Source organism: Saimiri boliviensis, chromosome X (genome assembly GCF_048565385.1).
Source record: "Saimiri boliviensis isolate mSaiBol1 chromosome X, mSaiBol1.pri, whole genome shotgun sequence".
NCBI lineage: Eukaryota > Metazoa > Chordata > Mammalia > Primates > Cebidae > Saimiri > Saimiri boliviensis.
In genome coordinates, this window is record NC_133470.1 from 29,317,585 (window position 1) to 29,338,189 (window position 20,605).

The window sequence follows — 20,605 nt, forward strand, 5'->3', positions numbered from 1 at the left end:
TCAAATCCAGTTTTTCCAATAATTAAGTTGTCTAATATAGACTGGAGGATGTTATAATGCCCAACAAAATCGTGTTTCTTAGCTTCTGAAATAAAATATACCTGTGCAACATCGATCTGGGACAGGACTCTTTGGGCAGCCTCCTTCCCCTGGTTATGCTTCTTCATTTCTTCTAAACTGATCTCATGACTTGTCAAATCAGATTGGATTTTCTGTTGGGAGGATCACATTATTAGTCAGCACACTCTGCAAGTTTTCACAAAGACCAACTAACTCTCCAAGAAGATGAAATTCAGAAACTCTCCTAAATGATCACTACCATGTGGCTTCCTTTAAAGTGATCATAAATTAGCCAAGAGTGGTGGTTTATGCCTGTAATCCTAGAACTTCGGGAGGCCGAGGTATGAATCACCTAAATAAAATGATCATAAATATTTGTTACTTATCATAAATTACCAAAAGCGAAATGATTTCTTCCCTATGGGATTATTACAAAAAAATCAATAATCATTTTGAGTCAATGATAACAACTATTTCAGATATCAGTGAAAAATAGGCAATATCTATTTACATCTTTTATGTAGAATTGTTATGTTTTATCTTTGAAGTTACACTCAAATCTTTGGTAACTCAAAGTTACCAAAGACAAGATTTTAACCTGTAAGATTCAGCTGTGACAGAGATGAGATATACTGAGAAAGATGCTTGTGGAAAATACTCCTTAATCACATTTTTAAAATTTTAATTTATTTTATTTTTTTGTAGAGACAGGGTCTTGCTATGTGACCCAGACTGGACTCAAAGTCCTGGCTTCAAGCAGTCCTCCTATCTCAGCCTCCCATAGTGCTGTGATTACAGGCATGAGCCACCATTCCTGGCCTTAGTGTTGTTTACTCAGTCATTAGGTGCCTTATTTCAGTTAAATTCCAGGGAAGCTATGAATCTAAGAAAGGGAAGTTAAATGCCTCAAACTAGTATTGCTATTTGCTGGTTAGATATTTGATGGCTTCCTGCAGACATTGATTTTGAATTTTAGATAACTACAAAACATATCAATAATGATACATTCAATAAAGGCATTTTTGATCAAGTTCTATTGAAAAGTATATTCTGCATTTAACATGTGAATTTTTGAGCCAGTTACAGGCATGGATTTCTGCAGCATGTGGGTACCAAAACAATACATTCATTTATTTATTTCTGTCAAATCCATAAAAAATCAGCTAGTGGTCAAATCATTCTAATTTTAAATTCAGTCATTGTTAGATTATTATAATTTAGAGAAAAAAGTAACTAAATTATACCACAGTTACATAACATTATCATGCAGATCAATTTGTATAATAGACAGTAGTATAAATGAATTTACACCAGTTGGAGTCAATTCTGATACCTATCATTAGAAAATAGCATCAGTATTTCTTAGCAGTTTACAGAGAGAACTATAGCCCTGAAGTGAGTAGTGAGAATTATACCAAGAAAATGGACTAGAAGGTTAAGGAGGTCCTTATGCAAGGTTATAAATTCACATATATACCTTACTATTATTCCTTAGAATATTCTAACAATTATAGAGGCAAATTATTATGAATTACCCAGTTAGAATTCTGTCTTAAAATAAATGAGAGCAAATGGTCTTATAAACATATTTTATTTTATTTACATATACATGATCGTCATTGGTAGAATAACTACCTTTTGTGAGAAATACTGATACGTTTCTCTTCTTCAGGTACCATGGAATCTGTGGTAGGGAACCATCTAAGTGCATGACGTTTATAGAGCCAGAAACATCACAGAATCTATAAAATTTGATGGAAGTATGCAGCGTAGAGTGATGCTCGTATGGAGGAGTTAATACATGTCACAAGAGAGTTGATGTTAAAGTAGAAATTCTCATTTCTTCAGTAGTCAACTACATTGGTTTTGGTCAAAAAGATCAGATGCAACAGTATATGTAAAAATACTGTTTATGTTGCTTGCACAGATATTTAGTCATAAGTTATCAGTGATATAACATATCATTTCCTTATATGCACAAAACCCTTGGTATCTGCTGAGGATGAGAGGAGAGAATCAAGGTAGAGTCTAACTCAAAGTGATGCAAGTTAAATAGCTATTGCGGAGATTATGAAAGGAAACTGATGAAAAGAAAAATAAGAATATACTCAGAGAATGTGGAGTGCCCAAATTGTACATCTGTAATAGTATCTGTGTACATGCATTTAAAAGTTTTTCTATCCCCTCAGCCTCTAAGGTTAGTAGAGGAAAAAAGCGAAGCATACACATAGTCGTTTAACCTTTTCTATCAGAGGAGTCAAAGAAAAGCAGAAAGGAGAGGAGAAGAGAGGAGAGAAGAGGGGAGGGGAGGAGAGGAAAACAAAAGGAAAAAAAAGAAAGGAAAGGAAAAGAAAAAGGAAAGGAAAGGAAAAAGGAAAGAAAAGAAAAAGAAATTTAAAGGAAAGAGGAAAGGAAAGGAAAAAGGGGGGAAAAAAAAGGAAAGGAAAGGAAAGAAAAACCATCATCACTATCCTGACCACAGCAGACATTTCTGTGAGCTTATGTACTGATACATTATATAATTAATTCCATCTCCTAATCATATTAACGTAAGTATTTATCATCATCATTTACAAATGAAGGTAGAAATGTCAACAAACCCAAGGTAACATAACCAGGAAGTAGCAAACTTGCTGCCCTTTAAACAATTATACTGCCTCTTTAATTATGATTTTAAAATAAAAGTATCCTCCAGATGGACATTTGTGGGGAAAAAACAAAAATTTAATCTTATTTGTATGTTGACAGCCTTTAGTTATTTCAATTCAATAAATTGTTCATCTTCTAGTTTTCAATTACACATAGTGAGAACAAAATTGTTATCCCTATACTTACAGAAGCTTTGAGTGGTGGAATGTAGATAGATAAGTAAATTACAAAGCAGAAATGTATGTAATATAACAGAAAAACTCATGTTTTGTGATCAGAAAGATACATATTAATATCTGCTCTATGATCTGTTGATTTTTAGGAAACTGACATAATTTAACGAGCATATGGCTGAGAAAGGATTTTGGAGGATCAGAGAATAAGACTATAGAATCTCATGTTAGGCTGTAGGAAACAAGCTAGCAAAGATTAGGCTTGGGGCATGCAGAGTGTATGTGCTTAGTTTAATGGAAGGAAAGACAGAATGTGAGTAACAATTACTATCTAGATGAGGAATTAGTATGAAGCTATAGAACCTTAAGTTTCAATGACTCTCACTTGTGGGAGACCCTTCTACAACACAGCATTGAATTTTTTATTTGTATTTTTTTTTTCACACTGCCTCTTGAAATTCTAGAAGCTTGGCATTACAGAGCAAAGCAAAGACAGCATAAGTGATAGCTGCAGCACAGGCCTTTCTGATAAGTTTCACATTTTCCCAAATGAGCCATATTGTTGTCATAAGTCATAAATAATAGCAACAACAATAACTAACAAACATATAATCAAACATTTGACTTTTATCTGTTGGCACGGGATATGAAGAACCAAGAAGCCTGTGAGAGCAAGGTTGGGCAATTTGGAGCTCAGTACATAGCATTCCATGGAATTTGAAATCTACAGAAGTACATTAAATAGTTAATCAGCATTGAACATCATATATGTGAGAATTTTATAATTTATAGGCATTTCTAGAGAAATTCTGATGTTTGTAGTACTGTTCCAATATGATCAGAGATAAAAACTCTTTTTTAAAAAATAATACTGATGTAAACAAATGTCTTCTCAAGTCCTCACTTTCAATTTTTTTTAGTTATTATTAATAGCAAACATTTTTTGAGTTTATGGAGACACCATGTTAAGTGGGGCATATAAATACCATTTGTTTGATTCTTTCTTTCCCCAATATTCTTTTAAAATTTATTTATTATACTTTAAGTTCTGGGGTACATGTGTAGAACAGATAAAAATTTCTTTATATATTGAGATTATGCATTAAAAAGAACCTATGGTTAAACATATTTTAAAAATTAAAGATAAACATGTGTCTATACTACAGGACTTCTCAGAATATTTATTAATATACATTGTGCATATCCAAGAATGATACAATACTTTGATGATGTTATCTTTCCGCTTTTTTTTACCAGAGTGTATAATACAAGTAGATTTGGAAAAAGGCTATCCAATATACTTAACATATTCAATAATAATAATTCAATTCATTATTAAAATTATAAAATAAAATGTATTTATATTTCCAATTGATTCTACTATGGGCAAGCTGTAAAACATGCATGGTACTTAGACTTTGCCAGCAGCGTTACACATTAATTCCACAAGTTTTACATTTAAATTATAGTTAATTTTTAATCTGTACTAAGGATATGTTTTACCATTTACTTTACCTAACCTCCTCAGAATTTTATTCTGGAACCACATAAGTAAAAAATGCTTATCACTTTAGTGCAGGCTTATTGTGAAATAGATAAGTAACTTGTACAAATAACTGAGTATTATTGAAACTTCTGGGAAGAACACACAATCTTGTATGTAAAAATCACTCACAAAAAAGACAATGTAATCATTTTCTTTTTTGACATTTTGGTAATATAATAAAAGGAAAAAATGTAGAAGGCAACTAGAAGATTTAGCAAATTATATAATCATTCCATTATAATAAAAAAAGGCATTTTGGGCTTATCATTCCATTATATATTAAAAAAGACATTTTAGCATACAGTAATTATGGTCACAAATAACACTATATATTCAAAGTAGAAAAATAAAACAAGTGAAAACAAGTTAACCATTTTTCCACTGAAGATGGCAAAGGGTAAAAATAACTGAGCAGAGAGCAGGGCTTTTTTAAAATCATGCTTTACCTCATCAAACCATTCTCATCTATCAAATTAATGACAGAAAATAGCAAGCAAAATTATATTGCAGTTGTTTAAAGTATTTAAGAAAATAAGGAAAATGATATCAAATAATTATTGGCACTTTTGTGGTATCAAGGAAAGGAAAAATTTAGAAAAAAATATTTTAGAAAAAATATTAAAATATGTTGAGACTATTGATTATTAATGGAGGAATGTACCACTGTTAGATTAGTAATTTTGAAACAGGTAGAAATCTTGAAGTTGTTGTTTTCAAGACAGGGAAACAGCCACATTTCACACATACTTAAAAAGTAAAGAAATAAAATATACCAAAAGGTTTTGGATGATATGTACTTTCCAAACATAGGAACATGCAAAAACATGTAATTATTTTCATAGAAAAAAAAAATGTTGAAACATCTCAGGTCATACTTTATAACAATTCAACAAGTAAAAAAGAAGAAATTCACAGTTTTCGCTACTCTTTTTTGTAAAACACTCGTTAGTTGAGTAAGTTAGAAAAAATATTACCTATAAATTAAATGTTGTCAGCTAAAGAAGTTTTGACTTTTATCAGAAATACGCAACAGGCCAAAGAAAACATTCTATTTCAGTGTCTCCCATACATTGTTTCTTGACATATGAGTTTTGTAGTATATCAACATATTTCTGTAGGAAAAAGTATCTGTGGCTTCTTATCAAATTTAGGTTAAACTTTTAATTTTGAAAATAAAAAAAAAGTGGGCCAAGAATCTCCAGTAGAGAAGTAAAGGATGTAAATTTTTCTGTATAACCTTGACAATAGAATCTTTTAAAAATGAAAAGTGTACATTGTGTATAATTAATATTACTTGTAATATACCTAAGAGATGATGTCATTCTTAATTATAATAATGACAATGATAATAGAAAAGTCCATTAAAATAATGCATTTTCTAACAATGACATTCTTCACAGAAATAGGAAAAACAATCTTAAAATTTACATGAAACCACAAAAGACCCAGAAAGCCAAAGATATCCTAAGCAAAAAAGAATGAGACTGGAGGAATCACATTACCTGACTTTAAATAATACTACAGAGCTATAGTAACCGAAACAGCATGGTACTGGCATAAACACAGACATACAGACCAATGGAACAGAAAAGGGAACCCAGAGATAAATCCATACATCTACAATTACCTAATTTTTGATGACATCCCAAGAACATACATTGGGGAAAGAGGTCCTTAAATAAATTGTGTTGGGAAAATTGGATATCCAAATGCAGAAGAACAAAACTAGACCTCTATCCTTAACCATATATAGAAATCTAATCAAAATGGATTAAAGTCTTAAATCTAAGACCTCGAATTATGAAACTACTATAAGAAAACGTGGGAGAAAGTCTCCAAAATATTGGTCTGGGCAAAAAAGTCTTGAGCCATACCCACAAGCACAGGGAACCAAAGCAAAACTGGATGAAGGGGATCATATCAAATTAAAAAGCTTCTTCACAGGAAAGAATAAAACCCACAAAGTGAAGAGACAATCCACAGAATTGGAGAAAATATTTCCAAACTACCTATCTGACAAGGGATCAATAACCAGAGTAAATAAAGAGTGCAAACAGCTCTACAGAAAAAAAAAAAAAAACTAATAATCTGATTTAAACTGGGCAAAATATCTGAATAGACACTGTTTTGAAAGACAATAAATAACAAATGGGTATATGAAAAGGTGCTCAATATTATTGATAAGAGAAATGTAAATCAAAACCACAATGAGATATAATCTTAATCCAGCTGGAATGGATTTATTTATAAAACAAGCAGTAACAAATGTTGGTGAGGATGTGGAGAAAAGAGAACCCTCATACGCTGCTGGAGGGTATGTAAACTAGTACAACCACTATGGAAAACAGTTTGGAGATTCCTCAAAAAACTAAGTACAGAGCTACCATACAATCCAGCAATTCCACTGCTGGGTACATACCAAAACAAAGGAAATCAGTATATTGAAGAGATATCTGCACTCCCATGTTTTATTGCAACACTATTCACAAAAGTCAAGATTTGGAAGCAACCTAAATGTCCATTAACAAATGGATGGATAAAGAAAACAGGGTACATGTACACAATGGAGTACTATTCAGCCATAAAATATAATGAGATCCTTTCATTTGCAAAATCATGGATAGAATTGTAGGTTATCAAGTGAAATAAGCCAGGCACAGAAAGACAAACATCCCATGGTCTCAGTTATTTGTGGGAGTTAAAAATTAAAATAATTGAACTTTGGAGATAGTAGAAGGATGGTTACTAGAGGCTGGGAAGGGTAGTCAGGGATTGGGGGTTAGAGAGTGGTTAATGGGAACAAACATGAGAAATAATGAGTAAGACCTAGTATTTCCTCAACAGGATGACTATGATAAAAAAGTAATTTAATTGTACATTTTTAAGTAAATAAAAGATTACAACTGAATTGTTTATACCACAAAGGACAGATGCTTGAGGTGACAGACACCCCATTTACCCTGATGTGATTACTATGCATTGCATGCCTGTATCAAAATATTTCATGTAACCTTTATACACCTGTTATATGCCCACAAAAATTAAACATAGAAATATATATTTTCAAGTAATTATGATTACTTTTCAAAAGAGATAAATGAGTAAACCAAACTCTAGGGAACATTTTGGAATGTTACATAGAAATAATTGGGAGACTGCAGTTGTTGTAGGTTAATTTTCACTTGATAAAGGGCTAATTATTGAAGTGGAGAAAGCATGTCTGAGTTAAAATATCAGCTTCAGCTAAAAAGCTTTTGCATTAAAATTCATTAAATGTAACAGAATGGGAACAATTGAAACATTATATTAGTATGTGAGATCTTGTGGACACCAGTAGGCCATCAGTAAATATCTACCATTTAAGTTCATGCCAGGTTATTTAACAACACTCATCACATTTTACCCTTTACTGCGTATCAAAATAATGGAGTGAAAAAGTTGATGGTACTTTAAATTACCTTTTAAAATAAATAATATTAGCTGATATATTCTCCATTAAACAGCTTTTTAAAAACAAATTTGAGGTATAACTTATATACAAGAAAATTTTCATTTTAAACATATAATTCAATAAACTTCAGTTAACTTATAGTCATGTACATATCACCACAATCCAACTTTAAGACATTTTTAACTCCTAAACCTTTGTGTCCATTTGCAGTCACATCCTGTTCTCACCTCATGCCTCAATCATTAATCTAGTGTTTTCAAATATTCCATTAAACACATGACTTTTATATCTCATTAGGCTGTTGTAATGATCAAATAATGTGAATACTTTGAAAATATTAGACATTCACATGGTACAGCCCTTGAAAAGTATGTAATACATAGGCTAAAATATGTACTTTCCATCAGTCTTTCCTTCTTATCTGAAGAGTTCCATTTTGTGCCATTTAAAATATTTTGGAAAGGTTTTCAGAGCTTCAAAGTTGGGCAATCATAAAGCACTATGAGAAGATGTCATTATGATACTATTACATTCCACTGTAAAAATGGTTCCTGACTTATGGTAATGGTGAGTGGCCAGCAATTTCTTAACTTTTTTATTTCTTCTGTGCTATTTTATGAGTGGCGAGATGGCAAGGACCATTTTAGGCTTATCCACATTTTAAAATTTAAATTACCTATCACATTTGTCTGGCACGTACTCAATGACTAAACCTCTGTGGAATTCAACAAATTTGTCAGCTATTTGTTGGAAATCTACTAGATTGCCCACTGTCTTATAGCTGAACGTTAGTGAGTAGAGAATAGAGGTAGATGGGGGAAAATTTTTAAAAAGCAAATAAAAGATCAAAAAGTTTGTGTTAAATGCTGAAAGCAAAAGAAAACAGTATGTTACGCTAAGTGTTACCTGGCTATACATTTTAGATCGATAAATTTTCTGTGTGCTATTTTTGGAGTAAATATCCATTTGTATAAGAGAAAACTGGGAAATAATAGGATGGATTTGAATCACTTCAAAATATTCAGGCTGTTGAAATAGTCTTCACTGTGACTGTAGCATGATGGTACTAGGTTGGTGTAAAAGTAATTGTGGTTTTTGCCATTACTTTCAATAATTTCATCCGTATATTTAGAATTTGTAAAGAGATTTTTCTTTTTCTGAGTATCTCTTCACGTGTTTATTGGACATTGTATATCTTCTTTGGAGAGATGTTATTTAGGTCCCATTTCTTCTTCTTTTTTTTTTTTTTTTTCTTTTTTTTTAATTGTACTTTGGGCTCTGGCGTACGTGGGCACATCCAGCATACTGCAGGATTGTTGCATAGGTACATACATGACATGGTGGTTTGATGTCTCCATCCCCCCGCCTACCCCAGGTCACCTACATCAGGCATTTCTCCTGGTGTTATTCCTCCCCATCCTCCTAGCCCCCTCTGCTGTCCCGCCCCTGCCCTCCCCTATACCTCCCCACCTAGCCCAGAGAGTGTTGTTCTTTTCCCTGTGCCCAAGTGTTCTCATTGTTCATCACCTGCCAATGAGTGAAAACACATGGTGTCTGGTGTAGAGATTTTTACAAACTCATACTATAATTACAGACTTACAACATACACATCCAAGTAATATGAGAGAAATCTATATCTTTATCATATAGCCTGTGAGGACGTAATACTATACAGGTTTTCCAAGTACAGCCAGGGATTTGTGGCATGTTTCTAATATTTTACATCTCCTGATGCAACTTTTGTTTGTGACTGTTTCCCACATTATGAGACATATGGAACAATGTAGTTATTCTGAAATGAAGAGAAATAAGTTCTGTATAGCAACACATAGGGGTAGCATTCATTTCAATATTAGAACAGATTCAAAATTAACTGTACTAGGTTTACCTTCTTATCTACTGTGCCATGTAAAAAGGAAAGAAAAAGGTCTACAGTTATGGCTATATGGGATTTAAAATTTGAACCCAAATTTTTAGATTCATGTTTCAATTTTTTCTTCTTCGATTAAATTATCTGATTATCACATAAATTCCCCTTTGTAAGGTTTCTGCTGTCTAACTCATAAATCAGTAAAGTAGGCTGTAAAGTTACACTGTTCCAAGTCATTTGGCAATCAAATGTGCCTATTTACACTACAAAAGTCTGTTTTATTCCCTAATGAAATCATAAGCTCAATCTGATAGACCAAAATCTGCAGTTATGTTTTTATTTTTAAGTCACTGATTTTGATAGCTTGGAATGTTTACATTTAAATATGATCGATTATATTTAAAGTGAGTTGTAAGATTTAGCTTCTTTAATAAACACAGGAAGACTTCAATTATAAATTCTTTTTAATATGCAGTTAATGTGATTAGTTTAAATTAACAACCTTCTTTGGTTTAAAAATTCCCTCTTTTCTAAAGTGTACTCACATTATTAATGGCAGGGAAAAAGAGATAGAAGGAGGATATCTGTAGTGGACTCTGGAACACCTAAAGTCCTAGCTTGGTGAGCAAAACACAGCAGTGCTTCTCAATATTTGATTATGAGGCCCTCTCCTTTGAAGATAATTTGTTTCCTTCCTCTATTCCTGCACATAAATCTACTATATGGAACATGAGGTTACCAAAGACGAGATCAGAATTCTTTGGGACAAAGCAAATAGAATAATAAAGCTATTGGAACCACTGCGGGGCAACCCTGGTCTTTCTTGCAGCAAAAACAAGCCCATGTCTTCCCCTACAAAATGTGTATCAACACATAATGACATGGAGACTTTCAACAGGTGCCCATGTTGGATTGTTCTCACATATCAAAGATTCGAAACTGAAATTAGTAGAAAAGGAAAAAAAGTATATGTGGAAGTATGTTTGTAATTTTAAATATTACAAGACATTTAAGTAGCTATTTAAATGGTTTTCACTGTCCCCTAAAATGATTAAGAGCCATATGCAAGTTAATTGTCATGTTAACAAATGTGGTTAGAAAAAAAGTGAATATAAGAAAGCCAAGCTGAGTTCAGCCTCAAACATCTACACTGAACATTCTATTTGCCCAAATTAAACTTTGTACAATAGCTCTCAGCTATATTTTCTTCCATCACCCATTTTCTTTTAGAGGAAAAATCAAAATAAGACAGAATGTCACCAGTAGTTTGATGGCCACTCTGACTCCCTCCCATTGAAATGTTGACACAGTCATAGGTGAAAATCTTTATAAAAGAGTGATAGAAAACGTTATGTGAAAAAATATGCTGGAATAATTTAGTCATTACTAGTAAGAAACCATCCAAATCCATTCTCAAACTTAGCTACATATTAGAACAAGTTAAAAAGCTGCCCAAAATTCTGTAGACTGAATCTACCTAAAGATTTTGATTTGATTGCTCTGGGGTTCAGTGTGCCTACTTAGACTTTTGCTATAGAATTTTAGGTGCCAAAACTAAAACTCTGTGCTTCAATATATAGTTCTGAAAACACGAGCAGTAAATGACTAAATTCGTTCCATGGGTTTCTTTGCAGTTATTCAATTTGGTGATTTTTAAAAATTATTTCCAGGGAACACTCATAGGTTGTTACATTTTTAATCAGTACTTTGGAAATATTTCTAAAGTTTCTGTTCTCTAAGATATATGCCATATCTACAAGAGCTTTCCCCATTTGCTTTATTCTGTTTCAATAAATGCTTTCTTAATTTTGTATTTTAATACAATCTCTCATTAAATGAGCTGACACTGGGCAGTTTGATGTTATGGTCATATAATTTAAGATTGTAATTTGGTTAAGTGCTATTTTTTGAAATAAAATACTCCTAGGTCAACACATGCTCTTATATCATTGCAGCAAGTTTATTTTCTAAAATATTAAGCTTTACTTCTGTAAGCTCACATCACTAAAATAAGTAAAATAATTTTAAATCCAATTTAGGATCGGGGGCCCAATTTTCTAATCATGAGAAATAACTGACCAATTAACATGCTAAGAAAGTGAGTAGCTCTTTTTTTTTCCTATAGTAATAAATGCAAATGTGAATGTAAGGAAGTATCTCGATTGTATATATAACAAGAATATGGTTGACAGAAAGTCATATATATTGTATGCATTTCCTTAGTGCAATAGCTTTTATCCTTGAGGATCTCAAACGATATTAAAATGCAGTAAAATAATGCTCTAATAGATTCAAATTAAGTAGCAAAACTCTCAGTGTACCACACGGTGGAGTCAGATACCCACAAATCTGCGTGGCTAGTATATGACAGAAAATCTGAGAAAATATTTCAAAAAGGACTAAATATGTAACATCGTACATTTTTTCCTGCTTCTCAGTGATGAATTAAGCTAACTATGCCATTTATGAAAGGAAAATCATAGTGCACTAATATTTTAATTAGCAATAACCTTTTAATCTGTAAATCCAAATTTAAAGAAACATATTTTTGTTAACACAGTACATTAAAGTTAGCCCCCTTTCTATGTGTCTGTCTGTCTGTCTGTCTGTCTATCTATCTATCTATCGATCACATCTCTCTATATCTATATTTAAAATGACGTTTTGGTGGCATTCTTAGTGTATTCTTCATCTTACCCACTGTACTTATGTTATTTCACTATCTAACTTTTGACACTCTATTTTATTTCATGGGAATTTCAAGTTTTTTTTTTTTTTTTTTTTTTTTTTTTTTTTTTTTTTTTTTTTTTAAGGAAATACAGTCCTTGAAGCAAATCTGAGTACTTGAGAATTCTGTTCTAGAAAACAATTCACTTACTGCCATCTTAAAACAAAACCTTTGAGCAGAAGAATGTTTTAATAGCTTTCAGATGGCTTATATTTTCTAATATTATGTATTACCATTGGGGAGACTCAATGTCAAGAACTATGTTGATAATGCAGGTACAACACGAAATGCATGCAAAATGGATCTGAGCTGATGAATACCTGAAAGTCTCTTTCTTGAACCGATCTGAAATTTCGTAACTTACCTGTGTTCTGCTATTTGCAAGTACTTTTCTACTGATGTAGTTAATAACATTTTTACTGTAGTTTTTATTTGAGAGAAAACAAAATATTTTATTAAAAACTAGTGTATTAATGTTTATAGAATCCTGAATCCACTTGTAAATAAGAAAAAAAACAGCGCCCCTTATCACAACCTTTTCAACTAAAGACATTTTGCCCTAAAAGCTCCAATTTTCCTTCAAAGATAATAGTGTAATAGCTTTGCCTATCATATTTGCTACTCATATTTTCATTCTACAAGTCTTTCACAATGTTGTTCGTTATGTATTTTATAGTACAAATTTGCAATATTAATGTCTAGTATTCACACTGCTCAAATTTTTCCTTAATTCCATTCAGAAAGTTATGAGCATTTTTAATCAAAGATTCCTTCAAATATCATGTCATTAGTTTAAATGAAAGCAGTTCTACTCTGTATTTTATTTATAATCATGGAGTTCTTTTCAATTCAGGAACAATTGCTCATTCCTATAATGCATTCTGCTAAATCCTGCCTTTGAAGGATACCCAAAATACCCTGATTTGGTCATTATACATTCTATGCATGTAAGAAAATATTACATAAATTTTGTACCCATAAATATGTATGAATATTACATATCAATAAAAAATCTTTTTTGTATTATGACTCAAGCTGGGACAGTCTTAGGAACAGTTAATGCTAGAGATCCTGGCTTGTGTAAGTTTAAAAAATGTATATACTGGAGTAGGTATGTATCAACATATCACAATTACCCTCTAAAATATGTGCAATTAGTATATATCAAGAAAAAAATAAAAATTTAATCTTCAAATATGTTTACTGTTATCCTTCACTTCTACTACAGTATTTACTCTTGTTGCCCCTTGAAAAACTATGAGGAGGATATTTATCATTAAAATTCTCCCCAAAATTATCTTTCTTCATCCCCTATTGCAGGCATCCCCAAACTTTTTACACAGGGGACCAGTTCACTGTCCCTCAGACCGTTGGAGGGCTGCCACATACTGTGCTCATCTCACTGACCACCAATGAAAGAGGTGCCCCTTCCTGAAGTGCGGAGGGGGGCCAGATAAATGGCCTCAGGGGGCCGCATGCGGCCCGCGGGCCATAGTTTGGGGATGCCTACCCTATTGCAATGGTATGCATTCCATAAGAAAACCATATGCCCTGGACTTTTTTGGCCTATCCAAACTACGTATACTCTGCCACATAGTATCAGGCACATTGTTGGTCAAACTTAGACAATATGGTAAACTAAATCATACTATTGTGTATACTGATGCCCAGGGCACCAATTAACTGTAATTCATTAACTGTAATTGCATTGAACCATGATCTACAAATCTATTATTTCAGCCTCAAATTTATTTTAAAGTGAAAAACTTCAGATATTTTCATCAATCAGTGAGGAGAAGGCTTTGAGATTTACAGATAACTTTCCAGTGCTCCTCACATCATAGCATGTACTTGATTGGGTTCACAACATGTACACAAGATTTGAAAAGTAGCTATATTACTTTACTATCACACAACCCTAAAGATATTTAAATAAATAATACCTACAATAACTTTACATATGCTTAAATGTTAATTAAAACATAAAAACAGCATTTTAAAAATATTTTGTACAGTGAATGTAAATCTAGTTATGGCCTAAAATTTAGTCATTTAGAAGTCAACTTAGATTTATTTTCATCACTATTTTAACTCTCATTCTATTAAAAAAAAACCACAGGAAAATACATTGGATATTTTGGTTGGAATGAAGAATTGAATGTGTGTGGGTATGGGAGAGAGTGCATGTATGATCATTAATAAGGTGATGCAGATTTATATCAATAATTTCTTTACTGCTTGTAACACATTTTTATAAAACAATATTGATCATCTGACTAACCTCAATGGTGAGTTTATAATAAAATGTTTGAGACTACTTTTCAATAGTACCATAAAAATATTTTCTTTTTTTTGAGACAGTGTCTCACTCTGTCCCAGTCTGGAGTGCAGTGTCGCCACCTTGGCTCACTGTAACCTCTGTCTCCTGTGTTCAAACGATTCTCATGCCTCAGCATTCTGAGTAGCAGGGATTAGGGTTAGGGATAAAGTGTGTGCCACCACACCTGGCTAATTTTTGTATTTTTAGTAGAGACAGGGTTTCACCATGTTGGCCAGGCTGGTCTCAAACTGATCTCGTGATCGCCGGCCTCTGCCTCCCAAAGTGCTGGGATTATAGGTGTGAGCCACCATGCCCGGCCAAAATATATTTTCTTACCATTTACTGTCCTATGGTTTTCCTATAGCTTTAGTACAGTTTGAAATCCAAAACACTAGATCATATTGCTCCTATCTTTGAAGTCTCTTTATTTCAAATTCCTCCATTACCTACTTTAAAAAATAAATCTGAGACTAATAATCGAGACCTCTTTTTCTTCCTACCTATCTCCGAATAGTCAAATCGGTCAATCAAAACAGCCCCCTGGAAAACTAGTTGAATAAATTTAAAGTTAGAAACTCTGCAACATTTTGTTCAAGTAATAAAAACAACAGAACAGAAGCTGATTCCCAGATGTACTTGCCTGGGCTTCCTGAGGCATTTGAGCTGCGTCCACCTTGTCTGCAATATAAGCTGCCAACTGCTTGTCAATGAATGTGAGGGACTCCTGAATTAAGTGTAAGGATTTTTCGATCTCCTGGGCAGACTGGATGCTCTGTTCAAGCAACTTTTGCCTCCTTATAGCCTAAAGAGAAGGAATAAGAGTGTATCAGTTAAATGTTTACTCTTGATAGCTTTTCTGTAATCCTGCTGCACAATAAATGAAGATTCTAGACTCTTCCACAACCACCTTTTTGTAAGATAGATTTCGCAGCTTCCTGGCACTCATTCAGCTCTGCTTATAAAAAAAAAAAAAATGTCAAGGAGAAAAAAACAACAAACAAAACTACAGGATCAGGGATCTCTGCATGAAAATAAATTACAATATCATGTACATCAAGGAAAGATGCAAAAAAAAAAACATTAGCAAAATCATCTCAGTCATTGCAATCTGTCTTTCCCAGGTTGAATGTTCCTCCTGATCTCATTATATAGTTCAAGAGATTTGGTTTGCTTAGAATAGGGTCATCGTCATCACAATCCACTTCAAGACAGATAATCTACTTCCACCAGCGAGACACATATACAATCTGTTCAGAATCAGCTCCTCTTCAAAACGAGAATTTAAGGTAACAGTCTGGTTAAAGATTTATTTTGAATACTATTTCAACCAGCTTTGCAAGATCTTTTTTCTCCCTACTTTCTTTCACAATTTGGATTATGGAAATTGTTTGTACAATTGGATTTGTGTTACTGCTGAAGTAGAACAAATAATAAGTAATCCTAATATAGCTACAATTAATCTTGATTGTTAATATAAGTATGATTAGGATAATTCAACAATTTTCAAGTATAAATAGCATGCTGAACAGATTGCAAAGTCTCCCTTCAAGGATCTGTTCACCTTTAAAAGAGTAGTTATAAAAGAAATAGGGCAGGCAACTTATTGGGAATTCAAGTCATAAGTCATTTAAAATACATTTCCTTAATACACAATGTCTAGGCATGATTATCTGGTACAATATCACTTCTTTTCCCACAAAGCATAATTGAGGTTTTAAGATGATCTTGGTTTTTAAATTATATATAGAATATTAGATACTACAAAAATACTACATATGTTGGTTCTTAAGCTTAAAAAACGTTAGTGATGTCAGATGGGTGCGGTGGCTCATGCCTGTAATCCCAGTATTTTGGAAGGCTGAGGCAGGCAGATCACAAGGTCAGTAGTTCAAGACCAGCCTGGCCAACATGGTGAAATCCTGTCTCTACTAAAAATATAAAAATTAACTGGGTGTGGTGGTGCACAGCTGTAATCCCACCTACTAGGGAGGCTGAGGCAGGAGAATCATTTGAAACCGGGAAGGGGAGGTTGCAGTGGGCTAAGATCACGCCACTGCACTCCAGCCTTGGGGGACAGAGCAAGACTCCCTCTCAAAAGCATGTATATATAAGTGATTTCATTATTCCTTAAGGAAGTCAACCTATAACACAGCATTGCTCAGGTAAAAATACAGTTAATGGCATCTAGACCAAGATAAAAGAGGAAGTGTAGTGAAGCTGCAGAAGGAGGGAAGTCTTTCCCAGCATTTCTCCCTGTACTGTAAATTTTGACTCCTTCAAGATTTTGTCTTAGGCTTTCCTTTCGTCTCATTCTACCCATACGTTTAACTTCAACTCCTCCTCACATTCTGACAACTCTCAACTCTACATCTCTCAAGTCCAGATTTTCCCCCGATCTCCACACGTGCATGCTATTTCACCATATTGAACATCTCCACATGAATATTCTACAACCACCAAAAGTTAACACTTCTAAATATGAACTCTTTGTGTATTCTCTTCTCACCTACTTCTCATTTTTTTCCTATTTCAGAGAAATACAAATAATGATTGCCTTTATTAGACATAATTCTAGAAATTTCTACTTCCTATATCATGTCCTTCATCATGCTGTATCTAATCCATCACTAATTATATATTACACCTTCCAAATAGTTCTTGATTCCATTCTTTTCTATTTATCCATTGTCTTTAACCTAGAGTCATTACTGTGTCTTCCCTCAAATATAGTTCCAGTTTCTTCACTGGCATTTTATTCTGCCACATCCCATCTGTAAAGCAACTGAAGTGTGTTCTCTCAATAATGAAATGATGGCTTTCTGTCTAAAATCCCTCAGTGATTCTTTACTATCCCTTGGAGAAATGTTTTATTCTTAATATGGCTTAAAAGTCTTTTCATGATATAAGTCCCGTTGGTGTCTTTTAGTCCCTGCTCTAGTTATAGATAAATTTTATTTTTCATTTCCCAGCATATTCAGTGGCCCTCTTACTTTAGACTATCAGCTCTAATGAGGTCAGGGATTATGGCTGTCTTGTTCATTGCTCAATACCAGTTCCTAGAATAAAGTTCAATAGCTTTGTTTACATCTGGATGAAAAGTATAGGGAGAGAGAATTTAATGACAAAAACATAAAAGTTCAAAGAGTCAAAGACAAAAATAGATATACAGAAGAAATTGAAAACAAAGGTCACCACTGCTCAGAAATGTATCTTTTGGAGAATAAATCTACCTGTTTTTATATTAAAAGTATCAAAATTATGGGGAGCACATTATTTGAATAAAATTTTAATCTATTTATGTTAAAATACTATATCCAAGATTGGTGACCAAGGCTTTGCACTGTATTTCAATTCAAGTATAGTTTCCTTTTCAGTGAAAATTTTAGCTAAAATTTACATCAGTTAATTTACTAATTCAGTTAACAGTGCTCATGGCTATAATCAGAGCCTCTGAAACCTCACTTTTTCTATTCATGAGATTCTATGGGCTGAAAGGAACAGAATGGCTTAAGAAATGATGACACAGTTGACTTCAGGTGGGTTGGTTCTGTTCCTAGCCTGACAGTCAATAAGAGAGGCTGATTTACACTGATTCTTTGGTTATCTCAGTCAGTGAAAAGACCTGGTGTCAATCCAAGCTTGCAGAATTCTTTGAGCTAGTCATAGGATAAGCTGCCTTCTATTTCTAAACATCTTGTTAGGGAAACCCTGATGGAATGCCAGGCTTATGAATTTCCTATGACTTTCTGCCCGCTTGACCTGTGCTGTCTCATTGAATGAAGTTGGTAGAAAGCCTTCAGCCATAATCTGATTTTTGTTGCTGTTCCAGAATACTGTTCGACTGTTGTTTTAAAATGTTATTTCATGTTCTTAGCTAATTCACTTAGCAATAAGAGGAATTATATAGCTAGACAGAAACAGCAAATATGAAAGTTAGAAAACTTTTAATATCTGGCAATCAATGACAAAAATAGAAAAATGGAAGACTGAATCCTAGTTATGGTTACCAACACAAAACACAAAAGGAATCTATTTTAATCCAATTTTCAAAGAAAATTAAAATAAAATGAAGTAAAAATTAACAGAAATTAATTGAATCATTTTATATATTTAAAGTACTATGAAACATAAAATAAGTTTAAGAAAAAATGTTATGAGTTAAATGAGTTTTGCTGGCAATGGAAAGTCATCTCTACAATTCACTGATATCTCATCACATTTCCATTTTAAAAATAATGTATTAGCCTTTATGTCACAATATTACAAATAGATAAATCGAAGGGTAGTGTGTCTAAGAAATTCTGGAAGAAGTTGGACTATAACATCCATGAGGGCAAGAACTTCATTTGGAATAGTACCTGGCACATAATAAGTTCTTAGTAATTATTTATTGAATGAATAAATTTTTCCCTGCATGAATATTTTATTCTAAAAAAAAGAAACTCTGGAAGAAAAAAAAAATCTGCATATGAAATAAAAAACTGAATATTAGAACCAAAAAATGTATTTAACATGTGAATGCATGCTTTAAAAAGTCAAATAGAAAAAAATCATTTAATATTTTCCAAAAAAAAAATTCATTAAAGGAGCTATGTGCCCTATACTATACTTATTAAACTCAACATAAAAAGCAATTTTACTTCATTTAAGAGGTGACAGGTAAGCTTATGTTTGCAACTGGGTTAAGAATACAGATGTATTCATTACTACAATAAGATCTGCTGAGAAATTATTATGAAGATATATTTTCCTTACAGTTAAGATTTCTATACAGGAGTACTTAATAAGCACGTCGTATTTTAAAGAGTTGAACTATACACACAGCCTATCCCTACAGAAAGATGGCAACCAAAGCAGAGTGACACCTTGTAGAATACAAGGATAATACATTTTTTAGCCAGGAAAAAAAGTGGAAAATTAATCTATATTGCATGAATTGAATAATGTCATGAAAGTTCTTCTGTCTAAAATTCTCCATCCTATGCTGACTGCAATTCTCCTATTGGTTGCATAGTCTACAAATTAGAAAGAAAATATGGCTTAAAAATCAATATGCTAAAATAAATACACCTGGGAAAGCTAATTCATAATATAAATTAATTTTAATGCCATACAAATAATGTCCTTTCAGTATCTTTGAGATCCAAGAGTGGGAATGGGAGAGTCATTGCCATTATTTTCTTTGTTTCTTCTTGGATGAGTATGTGTTTTGTTTGTTGTTGTTTCTAATAGACAAGGGAGGGAAGATAATTTTGATGTCTGAATGATGATTGGATAGAACCAAGTGTATGGAGGTCTTCAAAGAATGTTTCCATCAATTATCTCCTTACTGTGGGGTTCAATGAGGAGGGGGTTCCAGAATCATCTGAGTCTTAGAGAATCAGAATCATGAGCGTGCCAAAGATGCACACTGACCTCTTAAGATGTTTTACAAAATTTGTTTTTATCCAATTATGTAATAATACATCTTGAGTGACTACTATGTGCCAGGCATTAGGGGGCTCTCAGTTATTTTTTCTGTTCAAATTAGTCAATGGATCCAGACTCAATGTTATGAAATGTACATGTTAGTTGGCCTCACACGAAAAAAGGGATTCCCTTTAGTAGGTTGGGAGTTCAAGAGATATATGGCTTCTCAGAAGTCTGAGATACTGCTATTGTTTGTATGGGTCTCCAAAATTTCATGTGTTAGAAACTAAATCCCCAATGTGGCAGTATTGAAAAATGGGGCAACTACGAGGTGACTGGATCATGAGATCGCTGCCTTCAATAACTGATTAATCCATTCATAGGTTAATGGAATAATGG

At 33.0% G+C, this 20,605-nt stretch overlaps 1 protein-coding gene across 11 annotated transcripts in view; it reads right to left on the bottom strand.

Annotated features, from left to right (window-relative positions):
• Positions 1 to 20,605, bottom strand: part of DMD (dystrophin) — a 2,654,855-nt gene that overhangs the window by 1,312,617 nt on the left and 1,321,633 nt on the right. For all 11 annotated transcript variants that reach the window (XM_074391460.1, XM_074391464.1, XM_074391461.1 and 8 more), the window contains 2 exons: positions 15,438 to 15,599; positions 102 to 212 (listed from right to left, as the gene is read on the bottom strand). In XM_074391460.1, the coding sequence (XP_074247561.1) occupies positions 102 to 212; positions 15,438 to 15,599 (273 nt within the window). The remainder of the gene's footprint in view (positions 1 to 101; positions 213 to 15,437; positions 15,600 to 20,605) is intronic.